Genomic DNA, 18,165 nt, shown 5'->3' on the forward strand with positions numbered 1-18,165 from the left:
CAAAGAAATGAGTGGCTTGAGCTTTGAAGATTGGGAAACTTTCAGCCAGTTTGGCAAGATACCCTTCTGCTTTGCAGGAAAGCACTTTTCCCCCTGTGATGAGGAAGAGAGGGGCGTTACCTGCGGGAGGTGGACGGGCCCCGGTGCTGGTCAGTGCCGGTCTCCTTCACGAGGTTTCCTTTGCAGCAGATGACCCTTAATTTATCCTGATACGAGGACGCCAGGTAAATCGCTCCCGAGGAAATTGCAGGGCCCAGGTAGCGTGGGTTCGGGATTTCCAAGTACGCTCGGGCAGGGGTCCTGTGGAGTTCCAGGAGAGTCTGCATGGCCCGCCAACCTCCACTGCTAGGCAGGATGAGAGGGAGCACGGCCCCGCCCGACACCCACACCCAACTGCGAGCTTTTCAAAGCCTGGGGGGCAGTGCTTACCCTAGAGAGGAGCGGGCCTGGATCTCAATTACTTCGAGTGAGTTGAAGTGGGTCACAAACAGATAAGGTTCTCTGTAGGCTGCGTGGCCACCACCGAGCAAGAGCGTGGGGCAAGGGAGGGTTAAGAAACAGAAAGTCAAAACCTGGCTGCCATGCCATCCCTGAAGCAATTTACCCTACACGTGCACCCACATGCCTGCATAATGAGACATGTTCAAGTGTACCCCCTGCCACGCTGTTAGAGTGGAAGATGGGAACCGACTTAAGGCTACACGGTCGGGATCAGTTACGTAAATCATGGCGCATCCCTGGAATTCCGCACAGGCGTAAAAATGCGTAAGGCAGCTCTCTATGCACTGATGGGGAAAAAACCCAAGGTGTAGTTTTACTTAGTTTGTAAAGCAGGGTTCAGAATACTGTGTAAAGTGTGCTACCACACTGACTTTTTAAAAAGGGAGGGGGATGAGAATATATTTTTTAATGTGCCCGTTATTTGCATAAAGCACTGGAAGGATAAGAAACTCAAAAAAATGTTTTCCATTCGGGGAGTGGGGAGGGGGGATTTGGGAGACAAGTGATACGGGTGAGACTTCATTGTAGACCTTTTTAAACTGTTTAATTGAATACATTTTTCTAAAAAATTTAATTAAAAAAGACTAGGTTCATAGATTAAATATTTCTGGTCTTAGTACTATATTTCTATATCACAGTGTCACTCAAACTCTAGGATATAATGAGAGCTGTTTTTGGTCTTAAAGGGAAAAAGAAGATTATCACTATTACTCCTTGCGGTGAACTGTTACTTCGGCATCAGTCGTGCCTCCTAGTACTCAGGCCTTTGTGGCCTCTCCTTGCCTGGCATCGGGCTGAACCAGCAGAATGTGGTGGAAGTGAGAAGCCCTGCCAGCCCCCACTTTTGCACTCTTAGGAGAAGCCCATGTGGAGAGAAATGAGGCCTCTAGCCACCGGCCCCTGCTAAGCTCCCACCTGACGGCCAGCTCCAATTGCCAGCCACTTTGTGAAGCCATTTCCGACTTTCTAGGTGTCCCGGTGCCCCTGCTGACACCGTAAGAAGCAAAACTGTCCAGTCAGGCCACAGAGGCTCAGGCAATGATAAGTAGTTGTTTTAAGTCACTAGGTTTTGGAACTTGTCATGAAGCAACAGATAAACGAAATAGCCTTGAAGGGTATTTCAGAACATTGACACAGTCACATATGTACGTTGTGTGTGTGTGTGTGTTCACCCTTTGACCCAGTAGCTCCACTTTTAGAATTTCTGAGCTGGGGATATTTAACAAGTGTGCAAATTTTAGGGTAAGTTTTTCATCACAGCATTGTTCACACTTACAAAAAGAATGGGCCTAATTAGAATTGGCTAAATTGACAGGTGTTCAGCGGTGCTATGGGATGCTGTGCAGTCTTTGACATGATTTAAATGAACTCACAGGGAATGGTCTCCCTCTCTGGCATGAGAGGCCGGTGGGTTTGCCTTCCGTGGTTCGGCGTCAGGCCTCGGGGCCTCTGCCCTAGATGCTTAACGCGGGTGACGCTTCACGTGGTGCCTGGCGCCTAAGGGGGCCCCAAGCACAGTGCTTAAGCCTAAAGGAATTCCACCTGAGGTTTCTTCCCGGGACACCAACTACTGGCAGAAAAGAGCCCCACACCTCGCCTCACCTACCGAAGGCCAAAGGTAAGCGACTCCACTTGAGATCATCTGTGCGGCTGCGTCTTCCGTAAGAATCCACGAACACCCCAAACTCTGCAAGGAGGTAGAGCCCGGGGCATGAGCACGGCCGGAGGCAGGGGTATCAATGACACACACTTTGATGGAAGAGTAAGGAATCCAGCGCAGCGGGCTTGGATTGTGAAAAACCTCAGGAGCTCTGCTGAGCCATGTCTCTCGGGGATTTATTAAAGAAAGAGGGTTCGAGTGAAAGGGGGGAGATAGGAAAAGAAGGGGGAGACGGAAGGAGGAAGTCAGGGAGTGAGGAAGGGGGAGAAACAGGCCCAGAGATCTGAGGGGGGAAAAGAAGGAAAGGGAGAGAGGAGAGGGAGAGAAGGGAGTGAGGGGCAGAGAAGGACAGAGCAGGCCGCTCCTGGAGAGACCGACAGCGCGGGACCTGGCTGGAGCCTGGGGGTGGGGCGGGGGCACCCCGGGGGCCCTGGCGGTGTAGGACCGTACTCCCCAGGACCGTGTACTCCCCGCAGCAGGACCGGCTCCGCCCCAGGCACACTGGCCACGCCCGGCCCCGAGGACCCTGCCCCGGGGCTGTGGTGCCGTGAGCGCCCCCATCAGCAGCAGGCAGCTGCCGCACTCACCATGGAAGCAGAGCAGGAACTCCTCCCGCTGCCCCGCGCCGTTCACCTGCATAATGGACACGGGGAAACTGTGGGAAGAGGAGGCAAACACGGCAGGCGCCAAGGAATGGTCGTTCTTATCCAGGAATTCTGTAAAGGCAGGCAAGAGGCGGAGCCTCAGGACCCAGAAGGAGCCTGAGGTGGCAGCGGAGCGTGGGCAGGGGGCGCGCCCGGGCCCTACCCTCCAGCGTGTACTGCTTCATGTCAATCTCGTAGAATTTATTGGTTCCGATGAGGATACTGTAGTTGGTGAAGTGGACACAGCTGCAGGGCTCCGAGGTCTCGATCTCCTGAGACGGGGCAGAAAGGAGGATGTGAGCGTAGACTTGGGGTGGCCCCTGCTCTCCTCGGGCATCTAACCAAGCCGTGCAGGCGTTGCCGCACAACTTCTTCCTTCTGTCTTCACACCAAGCACATTCAGTCTCTTCACGTCCCTCACAAGGACCCCCCCCCATCCTTTTGCTACCTCTGGGTTCTATGCAACCTGAGACTAAGAAGGTCAAGTTGCACCCCAAAAAAGGGTCAGAAACGCCATTTCAATGAAAAGGTAGCATTCAAAAAGAGAGCTTTAAAACTACGACATTCTGATCAGAAGAAAAAGCCTGGAGGAATACACAAACAGTGGTGGTTAGAGGGAGTGGTTTTAGTTTCCTTTTCCAAGCTTCTAGGTTTCTATTCTGAACCTATATTACCTATATCATTGTTATCATTACTGAGTTATCTCATCTATCTGAATTATCTGCTTCCTAATTACTTACACTTGTTTTCAGGTCAATCCTAATGGCTTCAAAAACCTAGGCATGCTTATTCCAAATGATGGCCAGGAATTATAAAGAAGAAGTGATTTCTGGGAATTTTCCTGAAGTTAACAGTTCAAGCTCTAATCAGCATTATCATCACCACTAAATATTTATTGATCACCTACTAAGTATGAGGAAACTAGTATAACACAGTGAAACGTTAGGGAAAGTCAAACTTCAGTTTGGGTCTCAACTTTGTAACCTAGGATCTTGGCCAGCCTCAGTCATCTTACCTGAAAATTAGGGATGATCACCCCTGTTTCTCACAACTGTTGTGAAAAGTGTGTGAAACAGCCAGCTCAGTCTCTGGTAGTAGTAGGTGCTCAATAAAAATGCAAACTAAACAAGAGCCCACCCCAGATGAAACAGTTTCTCTAATAGGTAACAACCCTTATATATTCATCCCTCCTTTTACTTTTGAGACTAATCACGAAAGCACCTGAAATACATCAGGCTTAGGATGGGTGGAACATGCCTAGTCTAGGGACAAGAGACAGCCTTCTCCAGAAGCGAGGCAAGTGCAGTGATCTCACGGATAGCTGTCCACACCGCAGGCAACATCACAACCCACTGTGCTCCGAGGAGAGCCAGCTCCCGCACTGGGTATCAAAACACAGCCAGCACTGGTTTTTTTGAAGGTCATTAATAGAAACTTTTACAATCTGAGAAGGATTCTGGTAGGTGCCACCAGGGCTTCTAGCTCCTCAGAGAGATCTTCCTTTCTTCTACTGGTTCAAAAGAGGTGTCTCCTCCATCAGCCACCTTCCTTTCTCCCTTCACAAAAGGCTGAATTCACTGGGCTGGCCAGAGAGGCAGCTCACACATGCAGGGGAGGAGAGCGAGAGGGAAAAGTGTAAGGATGGGCCGCTCTGGAGCTTTCTCCAGGGAGCAAGACACCCTCCCGCTCTCTCTAAGCCACCCAGGCCGAAGGGCCCAGGCACACACTACGCCCCGAGACAGCACCTTCCCCACCTGCTCGCTGGGAGAGCAGGCCCGGCCAGGCCCGGGACTTACTTTCCGAATGCAGTACTTGCTGAGGTTTTCGTTGTAGCGGAGAATGACAACTTTGTTGGGCATGGCCGCACAGATGCAGAGCCCGCTCTCAATCTGAAAAGCAGTTGATGGGGGAGGGGGGACGGAGAAAGAAGGAAAAAGCGCGTCACCAGTGTGTACACTGGCTCCGTGGCAAAACTAGGAAAGGAACATCAGTTGAGAGCAGGGTCTCTCAAGCCGGCACTATGGACACTTTGGACCAGGTCATTCTCTGTGGTGAGGGGCCATTCTGGGCACTGTAGGATGTTTAGGAGAAACCCCAGGCCCTGCCCACTAGATGCCGACAGTGCAACCACCAGTTGTGTCGAAAAGCAACAGAAACTTAACCCAGTTTGAGGACACAATTTTCAAGGTCAAACCACTCAGCCCACAATTTCAAGAGCCCTTGCCGGCTGAGGCCCGCAGGGGCGCTTACCTTGCCGGCAGCAAACAAATGGCAGCCCTTGACGGCTTCGAAGATGTTGGGTGAGATGTCCGGCTGGGCGGGAAGGTGAGACTGTGCGAGGGACTGTTTCACTTTCTTCACGTCCACGAGACACAGGGCCCGCTCTTCTCCTGAGGGGACGGGACAGCAGAGCCACAGTGGCGGTTCTCGTCCTCCCCCGAATAAAAGCCACACGAGGCCATGTGGAGGCACTGCTTTCCACAAATTCCCATAAACACAGTTTAGGTCCAACTTTTAGATCTAAAAGGAAAATATCTGGCCTCTTGGTCAAGACTTTGGAAGGAAAACAAAAAATTCTGCAGACACAAAATTGGAGAACGTGAACTGAATATTCAAACGTGCTCCCCACCAAAGTCAAGGAATGGGTAGGGGACAACAAAACAGTAAACGTGGACTAATCCAGTATGTGTCACGGTGTCATGAGGGACCACAGAAAGGCTGAGGATGGTTCCACGTTCAAGGAGACGAGGGAGACCTGTGTGAGTGCAGTGCGTGGTCCTGGGCTGGATCATAAGCCGGGAAAAAAATAAAGGACATTACTGGAGCCACAGGTAAAAGCCAACTATGGGCAGTACATGAGAAAATGGGAGAAGCAACGATTAAATTCCCCGAATTAAAAAGTGAAACTATTCTATAGGATGCTGTAATGGCGGATACATTGTCACCCATTTGTCCAAACCCGCAGAATGTATAAGAGTGAGCCTGAATGTAAACTGTGGACCTGGGGTGATAATGACGAGTCCACGTAGATGCACTCCGGTGGGGGACGCTGATGGAGGCGGCGGCCTGCGCGTGCGCATGCGGGGCAGAGATATAGGGGAATTCTCCCTACCTTCTGCTCAGTTTTGCTGTGAACCTAAAACTGCTCCCAAGAATAATGTCAAGAAGGAAGGGAGGAAAGAAAGGAAAGGAAGGAAAGCAAGAAAAAAGAAACCAGGGGCTTCCCTGGTGGCTCAGTGGTTGAGAGTCCGCCTGCCGGTGCAGGGGACACAGCTTCGTGCCCCGGTCTGGGAGGATCCCACATGCCGCGGAGCGGCTGGGCCCGTGAGCCATGGCCGCTGAGCCTGCGCGTCCGCAGCCTGTGTTCCGCAACGGGAGAGGCCATCAACAGTGAGAGGCCTGCGTACCGCAAAAAAAACAAAACAAAAAAATAAGGCCTTGAGAGCAGGGACTTGGGCTGTACCATACCGCAAAAAAAAAAAAAAAAAAAAAGAAACCAACAAAACAAGCCAGCAGCAGAAAAGAGCTGAGAGACCAAAGAAAGCCAGTTCCTGACCATATTACGTCAGGATCCGGCCCCTGGATCCAGCCGGCCAGGCCTGAATGAGACCTGACTGTGGATGTTTTGAATATGGAGCAAATGCATTATTGTTTTCCCCTTAAAAAAAAAAAATACACACACACACACACACAAACACACACACACACCACAGACATATATACAGTACCACCGATAAAGAGAGGGAAAAAGAACCTTCCTGGCATGGGTATGTGAGAGAATGCCCCTTGTTCTTAGGTGACTGGCTGAAGGATCCAGTCACAGCTGCCACTGACTCTCAGGTGGTTCAAAATAAGTGAGAGAGAGAGAGAGAGAGAGAGAGGGAGGGAGGGAGTGTGTGTGTGTGTGTGTGTGTGTGTGAGAGAGAGAGAGAGAGAGAGAGAGAGAGAGAGAGAGAGAGAGAGAGAGAGAGAGAGGGAGAGAAGGGCGGGGGAAATGTGGCAAACTGCTAATGAGTCGTGCACGCAGATGAAGGGTGTGTGAGAGCAGGGAGAAATGGGAGGCGGGCAGCAGGGCGGGCAGGCGCTCAGAGAGGGGCCGCGTGCGAGCAGAGCGCCGGGGGCGCGGGCACCTACAGGACGCAGAGGGAAGAGCCGCTTCCGCTCCAGCCTGCCCCCAGGAGGGCCTGTCTCTGCGTTCGACAAGCATATGGCGAATCATCTCCCTTACAAGTGAAGGAAAAGCGCCGTGTCCTTGGCCTCCCACCTGCAATCATGAGGAGCTTCTCCAGGTCCTTGATGATGTAAATCTGGAAGACCGCTCCGATCCCTGGGACGTGGGTGAGGGAGTTCTTCAAGACATTCAGCGCGTACAGCCCTTCCTCAGTGCCCACCAGCACCACCTGCCGGGGTGCAAGTCCCCAGGCAGAGCGTGAGGGGGGTCACGTCCCCATAACCAGCCCCGACACAGCCGACGGTGCCCAAAAAAACATGGTCACCTGGTCGCTGAAGGGCAGCGTGCAGTTCATGTCGAGCCGGTCATCGCCTTCCAGTTTCAGCAGGGAGTTTCCAAGCAATTTCTTTTCACACGAGAAAGAAAAAAAAGAGAGAGAAAAAAGAGGCCGCGGTGAGCTGAACTGTTCATGACCGGACCGTCCAGACAGACAAAAGCAAGAACGGAGAAAAGTTTAATGCCAGGAAGAAGGGCAAGTTCCTCCCGAAGACGCTCAGAAGCACACGTCTACTCGTGGCTTGCCCCGTATTTTGATCTGACCTCAAAAGGCAGGACGTAAATGTTATCGGTATCTCTGGGGTGGCTGTTAATTAGTGCCGGAGTTGTAACTCAGTTCGGATGCAAAACTAAATGAGTGCAGGAGACGCAGAGAGAGAGTCTGTGATACGAAACAAACCGAAGCTGAAGGATGTCCCTGCCAAGGCTTAATAAGCCACACGGACGCTCCTGCCCCTCCGGGTGGTGGCACAAGGGCAAAGCCCAGTGTTAGCAGCAAACCAACCCACTTTTGAGTCTCTTTACCTGAACCCACGCGGGCAGAAGCTCGTAGGAGGTACAGTCAGGGCCCTATTGTACACACATGGATGGGGCGTTCGGTAAAAGGCTCACACGTGGGACAAGGAGATGGGTCATTGAAACAGGTTCACCCCACGAGCAGGAGACTCGTGATTGAGGATTTTCCGATTGCTAACACTTAAAGTGTTTATTAGGAGCTAAGTGTTTGAAAAGAGCTGTTGGGTCTTTGGTGGAGCAAACACCAGTGAGTGATGAGCGCTGTTTGTATCCTGGAATGTTCCAGGAGGAGTGATGCCAATCAAGGCCCACCCACATCTCTAACGTCTTCAGGAGAAGTAGGATTTCAGACCTGCCTTCAGAAGAGCAAATCACATGAAAGCAATTGAGCAGGTTATGAAAAGCCTTCCTGAAGGAGACACGGCTGTCGGCAGCCTTTCGTGCCGCTTCACGGCCAGCGTGCTCGTAAAACCACATAAACACTTCCGGGTAAACGAGAGAGAGGATTTCCTTGTAAGTACATTTGCCCTGTGCAGCCAGAACCGAGATGTAGTGCGCCCTGAGAGCTGGCTAAGGGGGTCGACTCCTCCATTCTAGAAGGCTCTGGGGTTTGGAGGGGGACCCACAATGCCGGCCAAGCCGCCTCGAAGCCTGGATCTCTGTCGGCACAGAATCCCGGTCGTGACAGTCTCAAGCCATCACCCCTCAGAGAGGGAGGGCAAGGGGAAACATGGCAGCCGACGGGACTCCCACCAAGTCTGCCCGCTTTACAGAGACAAGCTCCGGCGCCCGTGTGCATACTCACAGCATCGGCTTCTGCCTTTTCCCTAGACACTCTCCCACCTGCGACAACTGACTCTAAGGCGGTGACCCAGCGCTGCTTGTCGGGAAAGCTGGGAGCCAGCAAGTAGAGGGTTCTCCCGGGCCAGCAGGTGGTGTGCGGGTGAGATTCCATCTTCAGCACGTAGGGGACATCTAGGAGATTCGACAGAGCACAGGGTGGGGTTCGCCCACCCCCGCTGGGAACAATGGCCAAGCCACACCTGAGTCCCAGTTACTTAGCAGAAGGCGGGGCCGGGGAGCCTCCTTCGCAGGCTGATCCGCCACATGCCCCTCCTGCCCTTGCTGACGGATCCAGCCCAGCCAAGCCCAGCCCAGCCCACCTCCGGGGGCCCCGCTGCTCCCCACCTGCTTTGGCTGTGTTTGCGAGTTCAGAAGCACCAACGGCGCCATGAATAGACACGTCCCCGTCGGGAAGGCACAGCTCAAATTCTTCCGCCGGCCTCTGTCCAGCTTGGTGCAAAGAGGAAGGGCAGAAAGGAAAACAAAAGAACAGGAACAAGAACAAGAGGAGACAAGAGGAAAAGAGAGAGAGACGGAGTATGCGGTGGACAGACAGGCGCACGAGAACAGAGGAGGGAAGAGATGTGCGGAGAAGGCGGAGAGGGAAGATAAAACAAAAGTAAAGTGCGTCAGATGAGTGGCACAGTCAAATTTCGGATGACGATGCGGATTTATGGGTTAGTTGGCTGAGGCGGAAGTTCTCGGAAGGTGTATTAGCAGGTGGAATCTTCAGGGCAGCACCCTGCAGGGTCTTCAGTGGGGAGACCTATAGACGTGAGTATCGTACCAATAACCTTCAGCGCAGTCATTTGGGTTTTAATTTTCAAAAATGGAAACTTGTAGAAGGCTTGCAACGCAGTCCGGAAAACAGAGCCTTCACGCCAAGACTAGGACAGCTGGGCCAACCGCGTGCAATGAGATTCCCTGAGCTATTAATTTACCTTCTCTGGCTTCACTGTCGTAAATGAGGACTTTCGAGCCCTCCAGGACGATGTACTTCCTGTCCCAGCCTTGCTGTCCTCGTTTGTTATTCCTGGGAAAACAGAGATGGGAAAGAACTGTTTGAACTCAGAAGACTCGGGCAGGGGGAAGGGGTGGGGAGGCGAGGGAATCCCGGTGAAGATGCTTCCCTCGAAAACATCGGGAATGAAGTGCAGGGGCAGGGGAAAAAAAGCTTCCTTCTACCCTTCTGGGACGTAGGCTGGCCTCGGAATTCAACCGATGTAAGACACATGAACAGGAGAAAAGCGTACACATTTTATTTTATGCGTACATGGGAGTCTCCACAAGAAAACAAGGCCCCAAAAGCAGATGGGCCCAAGTGCTTATATACTAAGTTGAACAAAGAGCAGCAACTGAGGAAAGGTAACAGGGTCTGTGTGCACAGACTTCTCTCAGCTGGCCTTGCCCCGCCCCGCTCCGGGGAGGAGAACGCTTCTTTCCTCCTGGTACAGGAAGAGCAGCTTTTACATGGGAGTTTTATCTCCTACTTTCCAGGAGAGAAAGGGGAGGTCAGAGTGTCGCTCTCGCATCTGCTGTTTTCCAAATGCCTTTAGCTCAGAAGTATCCTTACCCCAAAGCGGCCCGTTCTGGGCCGGCACATTCTGCCGCCCTTCACCAGACCCCACCCCAGCCCGAACGGCCTTGCAGCAATACCTGGGCACCTTCATCCACCCTTCCAGGTGCAAGCCGCTGCTGGGCTCCTTGGTCTGGAGACCCGGGGAGTTCATTTTGTCACGGCAGAAGGCCTCAGTGAAGTGCGTGGCATATTCGGCTGGCAGGCCACAGGTGGCCGGCAAGCACGTGGAGCACTTGGGATGACACATGACCTGACATTCTAGGGAAAAGCAGTGAACAACCTGAACACACACTCGGCCGATGCTGGACCGTTCCCTGCCTCTGCCAGCCAACCCCCCGCCTGGCCCGTCCATCTGGCCCCGCCATCCAGGGCATCCCTAACCTTTCCCAGGAGCCAGGCCCCTACGGAGAAGAGGAAACGAGACAGCCAGGCACTCTCGACCCAGTTTTCCTGGCTTCTCCCAGGCTGCCACAGACAGGTGTGTAAAACACATCTGCACGTTTCCCTTGGAGCCAGCACACAGCCTAAAGGCAGGGAGAGACCAGCCTGACAGAAAGGGGGCTGGAAGTTCACAAAGCCCAAGGCATTTTGCACAGGGAATTGGAGACGTGAGCTGACAACACGTATAAACTCCCTCTTGAACAGGGGAAAAATAGTGTCCTCCCACTAAGACTAAAAGCTTGAAAATGAATGCACTCATGATGAGGAATTTAAAAAGGAAAAAAAAACCCCACCCCCATCGGACAGAATCTTAGGTGGAGATGCACAGGCACCCTCCCCCCACGCACAGCAGCTGCTCTTACCAAGACACTTGGATGCCTGGCGCCCAAAGTGCACGGTATCCAGACACACAGCACACTGCGTGGCTCGCATGTTCAGTCCTACATTGAACCGGTGAGGAATGTTGTGGTGCATGCGCTCCTTAAGACGTCGGCTGAATTCTGGAGGAAAATTTTTTCAAAAAAATCATTAAAGTGCTGCAAATTATACCACCAAGAAGGTGAAAAGATGCCCCACAGAATAGGAAAAGTGTTCGCAAATCATCCCTCTGACAAGGAGTTTAGAGAATACAGGAAGAACTATAGGAAGAACAGACTATAGAAAGAACAAGAATATAGGAAGAACTCTTATGAAGCAATAGGAAAAAGACAACCCAATTAAAAAATGGGCAAAAGATCTGAAAAGACATCTCTCCAAAGAAGATAAATAAATGGCCGAGAAGCACAGGAAAACATGCTCAACGTCATTCATCATTAGGGAAATGCAAATAAACACCACAGTGAGATACTAGTTGACGCTCGCTGGGTTATCCAGACTCAAAAATATGGAAAATGCATGTTGGTAAAGATGTGCAGAAATGAAGGTCCTCATACGCTGCTGGTGGGAAAGCAAATGGTGCAGCCATTTTGGAATCCAGTTTGGTCGTTCCCCATAAAGTTAAACACAGAGTTACCAGATGACCCAGCAATTCCACCCCTAGGTCTACACACCCAAGAGAAATGAAAACATTATGTAGCCACAAAATTTGTGCACAGATGTTCACAGTAGCATTATTTATGATAGCCAAAAAATGGAAACAATCTAAATGTCCATTGATGGATTAATACAGAAACAAGATGTGATAACCACACAACAGAATATTATTCAGCAATTAAAAAAATGAAGTACTGATAAATACTACAAGATGAATGAATCTCAAAAACATTATGCTCTATGAAAGAAGCTAGACACAAAAAGTCATACGTGGTATGATTCATTTATAGGAAACGTCCAGGATAGCAAATCCATGGAGACAGAAAGCAGACTGGTGGTTGTCAGAGGCTCCATGAAGGGGGAAATGGGAAGCAACTGCCAATGGGTATAGGGTTGTTTTGTTTTTTGGGGGTTTTTTTTGGGGGGGGGTTGGACCAAAAATGTTTAAAAATTAGAATGTGATAGTTGCACAGCCTTGTGAACTTACTAATAAACAATGAATTATACATTTCAAACAAATAAATTGTATAGTATGTGAATTATATCTCAATAAAGCTGTTAAAAACATTAGAGCACGTTAGTGACGGATTGTAAAATTACTTTAACACTAATAGATGTGTCTAGATTTATATGAACCAAATTAAAATCACCATTATCTGGTTATTAGGAATTAGGTTTTATTTAAGAACGTATCACTGGCAGCAGATTGTTAATACAGTGGCATAGATATTTGTGAGCATAGAGAAACATATGCTCCTAAGTCAGTTGTTTATAAATATTTTAGTCATAAACGGTTTGTTTTCCACATGAGATCATGGATCTAGAGCTTTTCAGAATCGTTTAAAGATCACTATTCTGAATTACAGAACTTCTGATTATTCAATACCTAAACTGACTGAAGAATTCTCACTTCATGCCCAGCTCTTTCATGAATAACCTCCTTTTTTAAAAAAAACAACTTTTAAGCCTCAAACAACTGATTCTTACATTTATAGTCCAGTCAGTTAAAATTAACAGGATTGATTTTTTTCCATTTAGAAGGCCCCCTTCTCAACAGTGACCTAACTAGCTAACGGCAGCTTTAAATAGAAAAATTCAGGATCCATATTTCTGAATCCAAATTGATTTCTCCATATAATGCTATTCCTGTTCCTTTATCAGAAAGTCATGAGGAATAAATAACATAAATGCACTTTGAAACGGTGAACAAGCCACGCACACGAAGGAGATGCTTCGAGTATTCCAAACTACTCAGGGAGCTGCTCTACGCAGCCTCATCGAAGGACACGGGGGCCAGAAATGATTTTCCTCTGTGTTACCAGCTCCACTTTGATGACTGTAAGAGTGAAGCTCTTTGATTCAAAGTGTTATGTAAACATAGGAAATGAGATGACATCATCGCTGAAGAAAACAACGACAACAAAATCCCATCGAGATTGGCAGCTAAGGTGGGTTGATAGTGGGACTTCCCTGGCGGTCCAGTGGTTAAGAGTCCACGCTTCCACTGCAGGGGGCAAGGGTTCAATCCCTGGTAGGGGAACTAAAATCCCTCATGCTGCACAGCAGGGCCAAAAATAAGTAAATAAGATAAAGTGCATAGCTGGTGATACCGTGATATTAAACCACAGCTCTACTCCACTCTCTGTATGACTTTCCAAACCACCTTCCTTGGCTTTTTTTTTTTTTTTTTAAGTCCTTTCCGTCTCTAGGTGAACAGAGTACTTTTAAGCCCACAAAGTAAAACTCCTCACACCACTGGTATAAATTGGCACAAATTACCAACTTTCAAAATGAACATAACCTTTAACCTGATTCATTTCCCAAGGACTTATCCTACAGTCATAGCACCCACAGAGCTGCAGGGTGTTCACTGCAGGATACATATGGAAACAAGGAACTGGAAATAACCTAAATGCCCATCGACAGGGGTCTGGATTAATAGGTGAATCATATACCTCCCACCATGGAAGACCACACAGCCCTCTAGAAGGACGGGGTCGATCATATGTGTTAATACGAAACTGGCTAAGATAGCATTTTAACTAAAAGAAGAAAGATGTTCTGCAGTGTATAGCAGCGGCCCCCAACCTTTTTGGCACCAGGGACCGGTTTCGTTGAAGACGATTTTTCCAGGGACCGGTGCGGGGGGCAGGGGGTGGGGGATGGTTCGGGTGGTAACACGAGCAATGGGGAGCGGGGATGACGCTTCGCTCGCTCGCCCGCCGCTCACCTCCTGCTGTGCGCCCAGTTCCTAACAGGCCACGGACCGGTACCGGTCCACAGCCCGGGGGTTGGAGACTCCTGGTGTAGAGCACAGTGGGCTATGATATTTATGAAAGACAAAAGGACTGAGAAAAATATGTTATTTTCTCCTGACTCTTAAAGATGATTATATAAGACACCTGCATAATACAGACATGCAGTTACGTGCATGAACGATGGCTGGAAGAGCACAATGGTTGACTCTGGGTAAGGGAACCGGGGTGGGGAGAAGGCTTACTTCTTACTCTTTATCCTTTAGTGTTATTACTTGTCATTTTCACCTTAGGTCTGCATTTCTCAGTCCATTTAAAAAAATGTCGATGCATGTCCAGTGGCCCCTTTTGAGGACATACCCTCTGGAGTCGAAGACTCCTTCCTGCGGCTGGACGGCGGGGCGAGCAGGCTCAGGGCGCTGGGCTGGTGCTCGGGCGACCGCACGATGGCGGACATGGCGATCTGCTGCCTGGCGGTGGCCGGCGTGGACGGGTGCGGGTGGTCTGCGGCTTTCCGGTGGGCTGCTGGGGAGAGACGGGTCCAACGCCTTTCGGTTAGCAGGGCCCCCGAGAGGCCCCAACCAAGTGGACCGCCCCGGGGGCTGGCTATCAAAGGCCCGAGACCAAAAGGACACACAGGGTGCCCGATCGGCAATGCCGAGGATGCCGTGAATCGTTCAGACGTGGGATGTCTGGGCTGTCACCACGAGGCTGAACTAGTCTCGGCCAATCTCCTTGAGATCGGTCCTCTGCCTCGTCCACCGCACTTGGCTTCGAGGGCACCCGTACCTTCCTCCCGGGCGGAGCGGAGCTCGATGCGGGTCTTCTGAAGGGCTTCCTCGAGCTCCGCGCAGCGAGCTTTCTCCTTCTCCAGAGCCACCTTCAGCTCATTGTACTGCAGAGGAACCTGTGTGGGCAAAGCAGGGTCCTCTTTCCGTCGACTAAATAAACCCTAGCAATGGAAACAGAGATATCTCCTAACTCCTGGAAATTGGCACTGGGAACTAGTGAAAGGAACTCTGCCTCGGGAGGAGCAGACCACGGGAGTCGGGCACATACTCACTGCAAGCGGGTTTAGTAAAAATGGCATGTGAAGGGGGAGGGGGGGACCGAGCCACAGCCCCTCCCAGCCGGCTGGAAAAAAAATAGGGGCGTGGAAGTTTTCACCGAGAGGGTCAGAGATGCTTGAATTGCCACCACCTCTTCCTTTAGCATTCCCAAGAAGGAGAGCCATTTCCTGAGCCTTTACCCTCAAAAAATGGAAGTGGAGGATGGAAAGGAGACATGGTTCAGAAATCACTCTCGCCTTGAATTTGTCTCATGATGCTTCGTTACAAGACACAGAGATGAGTATTTTTTTTTTAAAGGAAGCAAAAAAAATTTAAAAATGGAATACTAAAATAATGTCACCACAAGGGGCTTATGCAAAAAACATGCAAATGGAACATGTATTGTACATGGGAAAGAAAAGTATAACGTAGGGTAATGGGAGTGAAAACGAACCAAAAAAATACACGGAAGCACCCTGACTACATCAAGTGATAAACTCAGATAACAGTCCACTGATAAAATAAACCAGATTCAGTATCATCAGCACCAACAGGCACGGTCACACAGCACAGAAGGAAACCCGCCTCCACAACCACCACTGCCGCTCTGGTGCCTTCCCGTAAAGAGAACAAAGGGACCAAGAGACCGGCCGCCTCCTTCAGCCCACTCCCCAGTATCCTGTCATCGGAGGCCTTCCCTGTACCACCGCCAGTGCTACTCTGGCATCTGGGTGCCTTGGGAAGAAGGTTCAGGCTCCTTAGAGACCTTCTGGAACTGAGAACACATGACCAAACCTTCAGTGGTTCAGGGAAGCATGCTTTGGGCTTATTAAAAATCTTCCCATGTGTGCCTATATATCACCCTGTCCATCTGTTTCTTTTGGTCATTGTTTTCAATTTATAGGTTACAATTTTAAAGAGATGGAGCCGCACCCGTGGAAGGGACAGCTATCCAGTCAGACATTTGGGGCAGGTTACGTCAGCTCTCTGGGTCCCAGTCTCTTCTTGAGCCAATCAGAAGGACTGAGCAGATGATGGCTAGTTTTTCTGGAGTCCCGTACACATGACCTGAGAATCCTTCTACGGCCCCATACACATGACATATTAAAACCTCTGGAATCCTATCCCCATGACCTAAGAACCCCTCTCTGTCTAGAATCCCATACAAGTGACCTGTAATCTCTCCAGGGTCCTGTACATGTGAGCAGGGAACCCCTCTGGAGTCCAGGACGCTGACCTGAGTATAAAGCTTCCTCTCTGCTACCTCCCCCACCCCAGCTGCCTGGGAAAAAACTATCACTGCCTTCACAGAGGAAGGCATGACAACTTCAAAGGCCATGAACACAAAATGGTGTATTACAGACTCCAGAGTGATCGCTTCTCTTGAAGAGCTATTCTGATGATCCCAAAGCCTCTTTTTCAACCCCAAACAAAACAAGATGCATTTTGTTTTCTCTGATGTTCCTAGGATTATCTATCCCAGTGGGCTTTACAGAATCACCACGATTGAGCAAAACTGTCAGCTCCCCGCTTTTCAAACCCTCTGACCCACCTTTTTCTTTTTAGCAGGTTGGTCCATTTTGGCTTGCAGAAAATCGATGAGTTTGGTTTGTTGAGAAATAGTGCCTTCCATTTTCACCTTTTCATGAGAATAGAGAACCTAAAATATGTGAAAACGAAAAGCACCTCAGACACCGAAAGAAGTATACTTTTAAACTCGGTACTTTAAGAAAATAAAAAATAAAGCTGTTACAATATTAACATACGAAAAATTCAACCCAAGCCGCACTGGGCCAATCTTTATTTACTTAGTTCTGATCTTACTGCCCACCATCCCCCCCAAAAAAGATGGACTGAAGTACGGACAGATATGTGAAAAAGCAAAAAATAGCAAATGGCAAGTAGGAGAATCTAGAGGGTGGTCATGATAGAAATTTCCCAGCTTCTCTGAACGTTAGAAAATCCTCATAATAAAATACTGGGGAAAACACACAACATGAAGATACTGCCCATTTGACCAGACAGATGGCTTTTAGCCATCATGCTTTGCTCCTGCAGACACTTTAAGTTCCCTTTGCCAGTTCTCACCTGAATGTTCTCTAGCTGATATTCCAGATCACTCCTTTCTGTCTTCAGCAGATCAGCCCGATCTAGAGCTTCCTGTAGCCCTTGAGTCAGACGGAAAATATGACTCTTTTGCATGTCCATCTGCTGCTGTAACTTGGCTTGCTGGTGGGAAGAGAGGCAGGAGAGGCTTCATACCACACACAAAGCAACGTGCTCCTTCACTGTCCCTATTACAAACTAATTTCAGACATGGCACCAAAAGCTCGGCTCATTCCGGAATGACCAACTGTCTGCTATTCCAAAATGATGCATGTGCAGTTAAAAAGAGCTTGCACAGAAATCTCTGATGGCCAGCCACTCACAAGGTGCCCACCACAACAAGAAGTCCAGACTGGTGGGTCTGCCTTCCCAATCAGAGTTGCAGTTAAGGATATTTTGGTACCTCATAGTACAGGCCATCTGAGTTGACATCTAAGGCAGTATGACTTAATGCCATGACAGCCACGTTCTGATTTGTCGTTATTTTTTTTTTTTTTTAAGATCTCAATTGCTGTTAAGAGAACTCACTTTGTGATTCTCCGTGTGGAATATACAAAGGGGAGTCAGGGCTTCCCTGGTGGCACGGTGGATAAGAATCCGCCTTCCAATGCAGGGGACATGGGTTCGATCCCTGGTCTGGGAACATCCCACATGCCGCGGAGCAACAAAGGCCGTGCGCCACAACTACTGAGCCCACGTGCCTAGAGCCCGTGCACCGCAACAAGAGAAGCCACCACAATGAGAAGCCCGCGCATGGCAACACAGTAGCCCCCGCTCGCCACAACTAGAGAAAGCCCACGCACAGCAACGAAGACCCAACGCAGCCAAAAATAAAAACAAATAAATTGATTTAAAAAAAAAACAAAGGGTCATAGCACCTCTAACTCAAACAGCACCTCGTCAGGGTGTGGGACCAACAAGCACCCCAACAGCCACAGTCGCAGGAGATATTTCTACGATGTGGGGAGGAAGGAAGATCCCAGGTTCAGTACAAGTGTCGGTAAAACCCAAGGAAAACAAAATTCTATTTAG

General features: G+C 49.7%; 1 protein-coding gene across 11 annotated transcripts in view; it reads right to left on the reverse strand.

Moving 5' to 3' along the window:
* Positions 1–18,165, reverse strand: part of CIT (citron rho-interacting serine/threonine kinase) — a 167,990-nt gene that overhangs the window by 6,039 nt on the left and 143,786 nt on the right. For 6 of the 11 annotated variants that reach the window (XM_067700789.1, XM_067700794.1, XM_067700795.1 and 3 more), the window contains 18 exons: positions 17,116–17,256; positions 16,580–16,687; positions 14,768–14,930; positions 14,339–14,503; positions 11,054–11,191; positions 10,328–10,508; positions 9,613–9,704; positions 9,017–9,121; positions 8,634–8,803; positions 7,302–7,382; positions 7,070–7,205; positions 5,056–5,195; positions 4,602–4,694; positions 2,969–3,077; positions 2,749–2,877; positions 2,108–2,188; positions 430–508; positions 121–300 (listed from right to left, as the gene is read on the reverse strand). In XM_067700789.1, coding sequence (XP_067556890.1) covers positions 121–300; positions 430–508; positions 2,108–2,188; positions 2,749–2,877; positions 2,969–3,077; positions 4,602–4,694; positions 5,056–5,195; positions 7,070–7,205; positions 7,302–7,382; positions 8,634–8,803; positions 9,017–9,121; positions 9,613–9,704; positions 10,328–10,508; positions 11,054–11,191; positions 14,339–14,503; positions 14,768–14,930; positions 16,580–16,687; positions 17,116–17,256 — 2,291 coding nt within the window. The remainder of the gene's footprint in view (positions 1–120; positions 301–429; positions 509–2,107; positions 2,189–2,748; positions 2,878–2,968; positions 3,078–4,601; positions 4,695–5,055; positions 5,196–7,069; positions 7,206–7,301; positions 7,383–8,633; positions 8,804–9,016; positions 9,122–9,612; positions 9,705–10,327; positions 10,509–11,053; positions 11,192–14,338; positions 14,504–14,767; positions 14,931–16,579; positions 16,688–17,115; positions 17,257–18,165) is intronic. The other 5 variants (XM_067700796.1, XM_067700788.1, XM_067700792.1 and 2 more) reach the window with 3 other exon arrangements.

Source organism: Pseudorca crassidens, chromosome 12, assembly GCF_039906515.1.
Source record: "Pseudorca crassidens isolate mPseCra1 chromosome 12, mPseCra1.hap1, whole genome shotgun sequence".
NCBI classification, from domain to species: Eukaryota; Metazoa; Chordata; class Mammalia; order Artiodactyla; family Delphinidae; genus Pseudorca; species Pseudorca crassidens.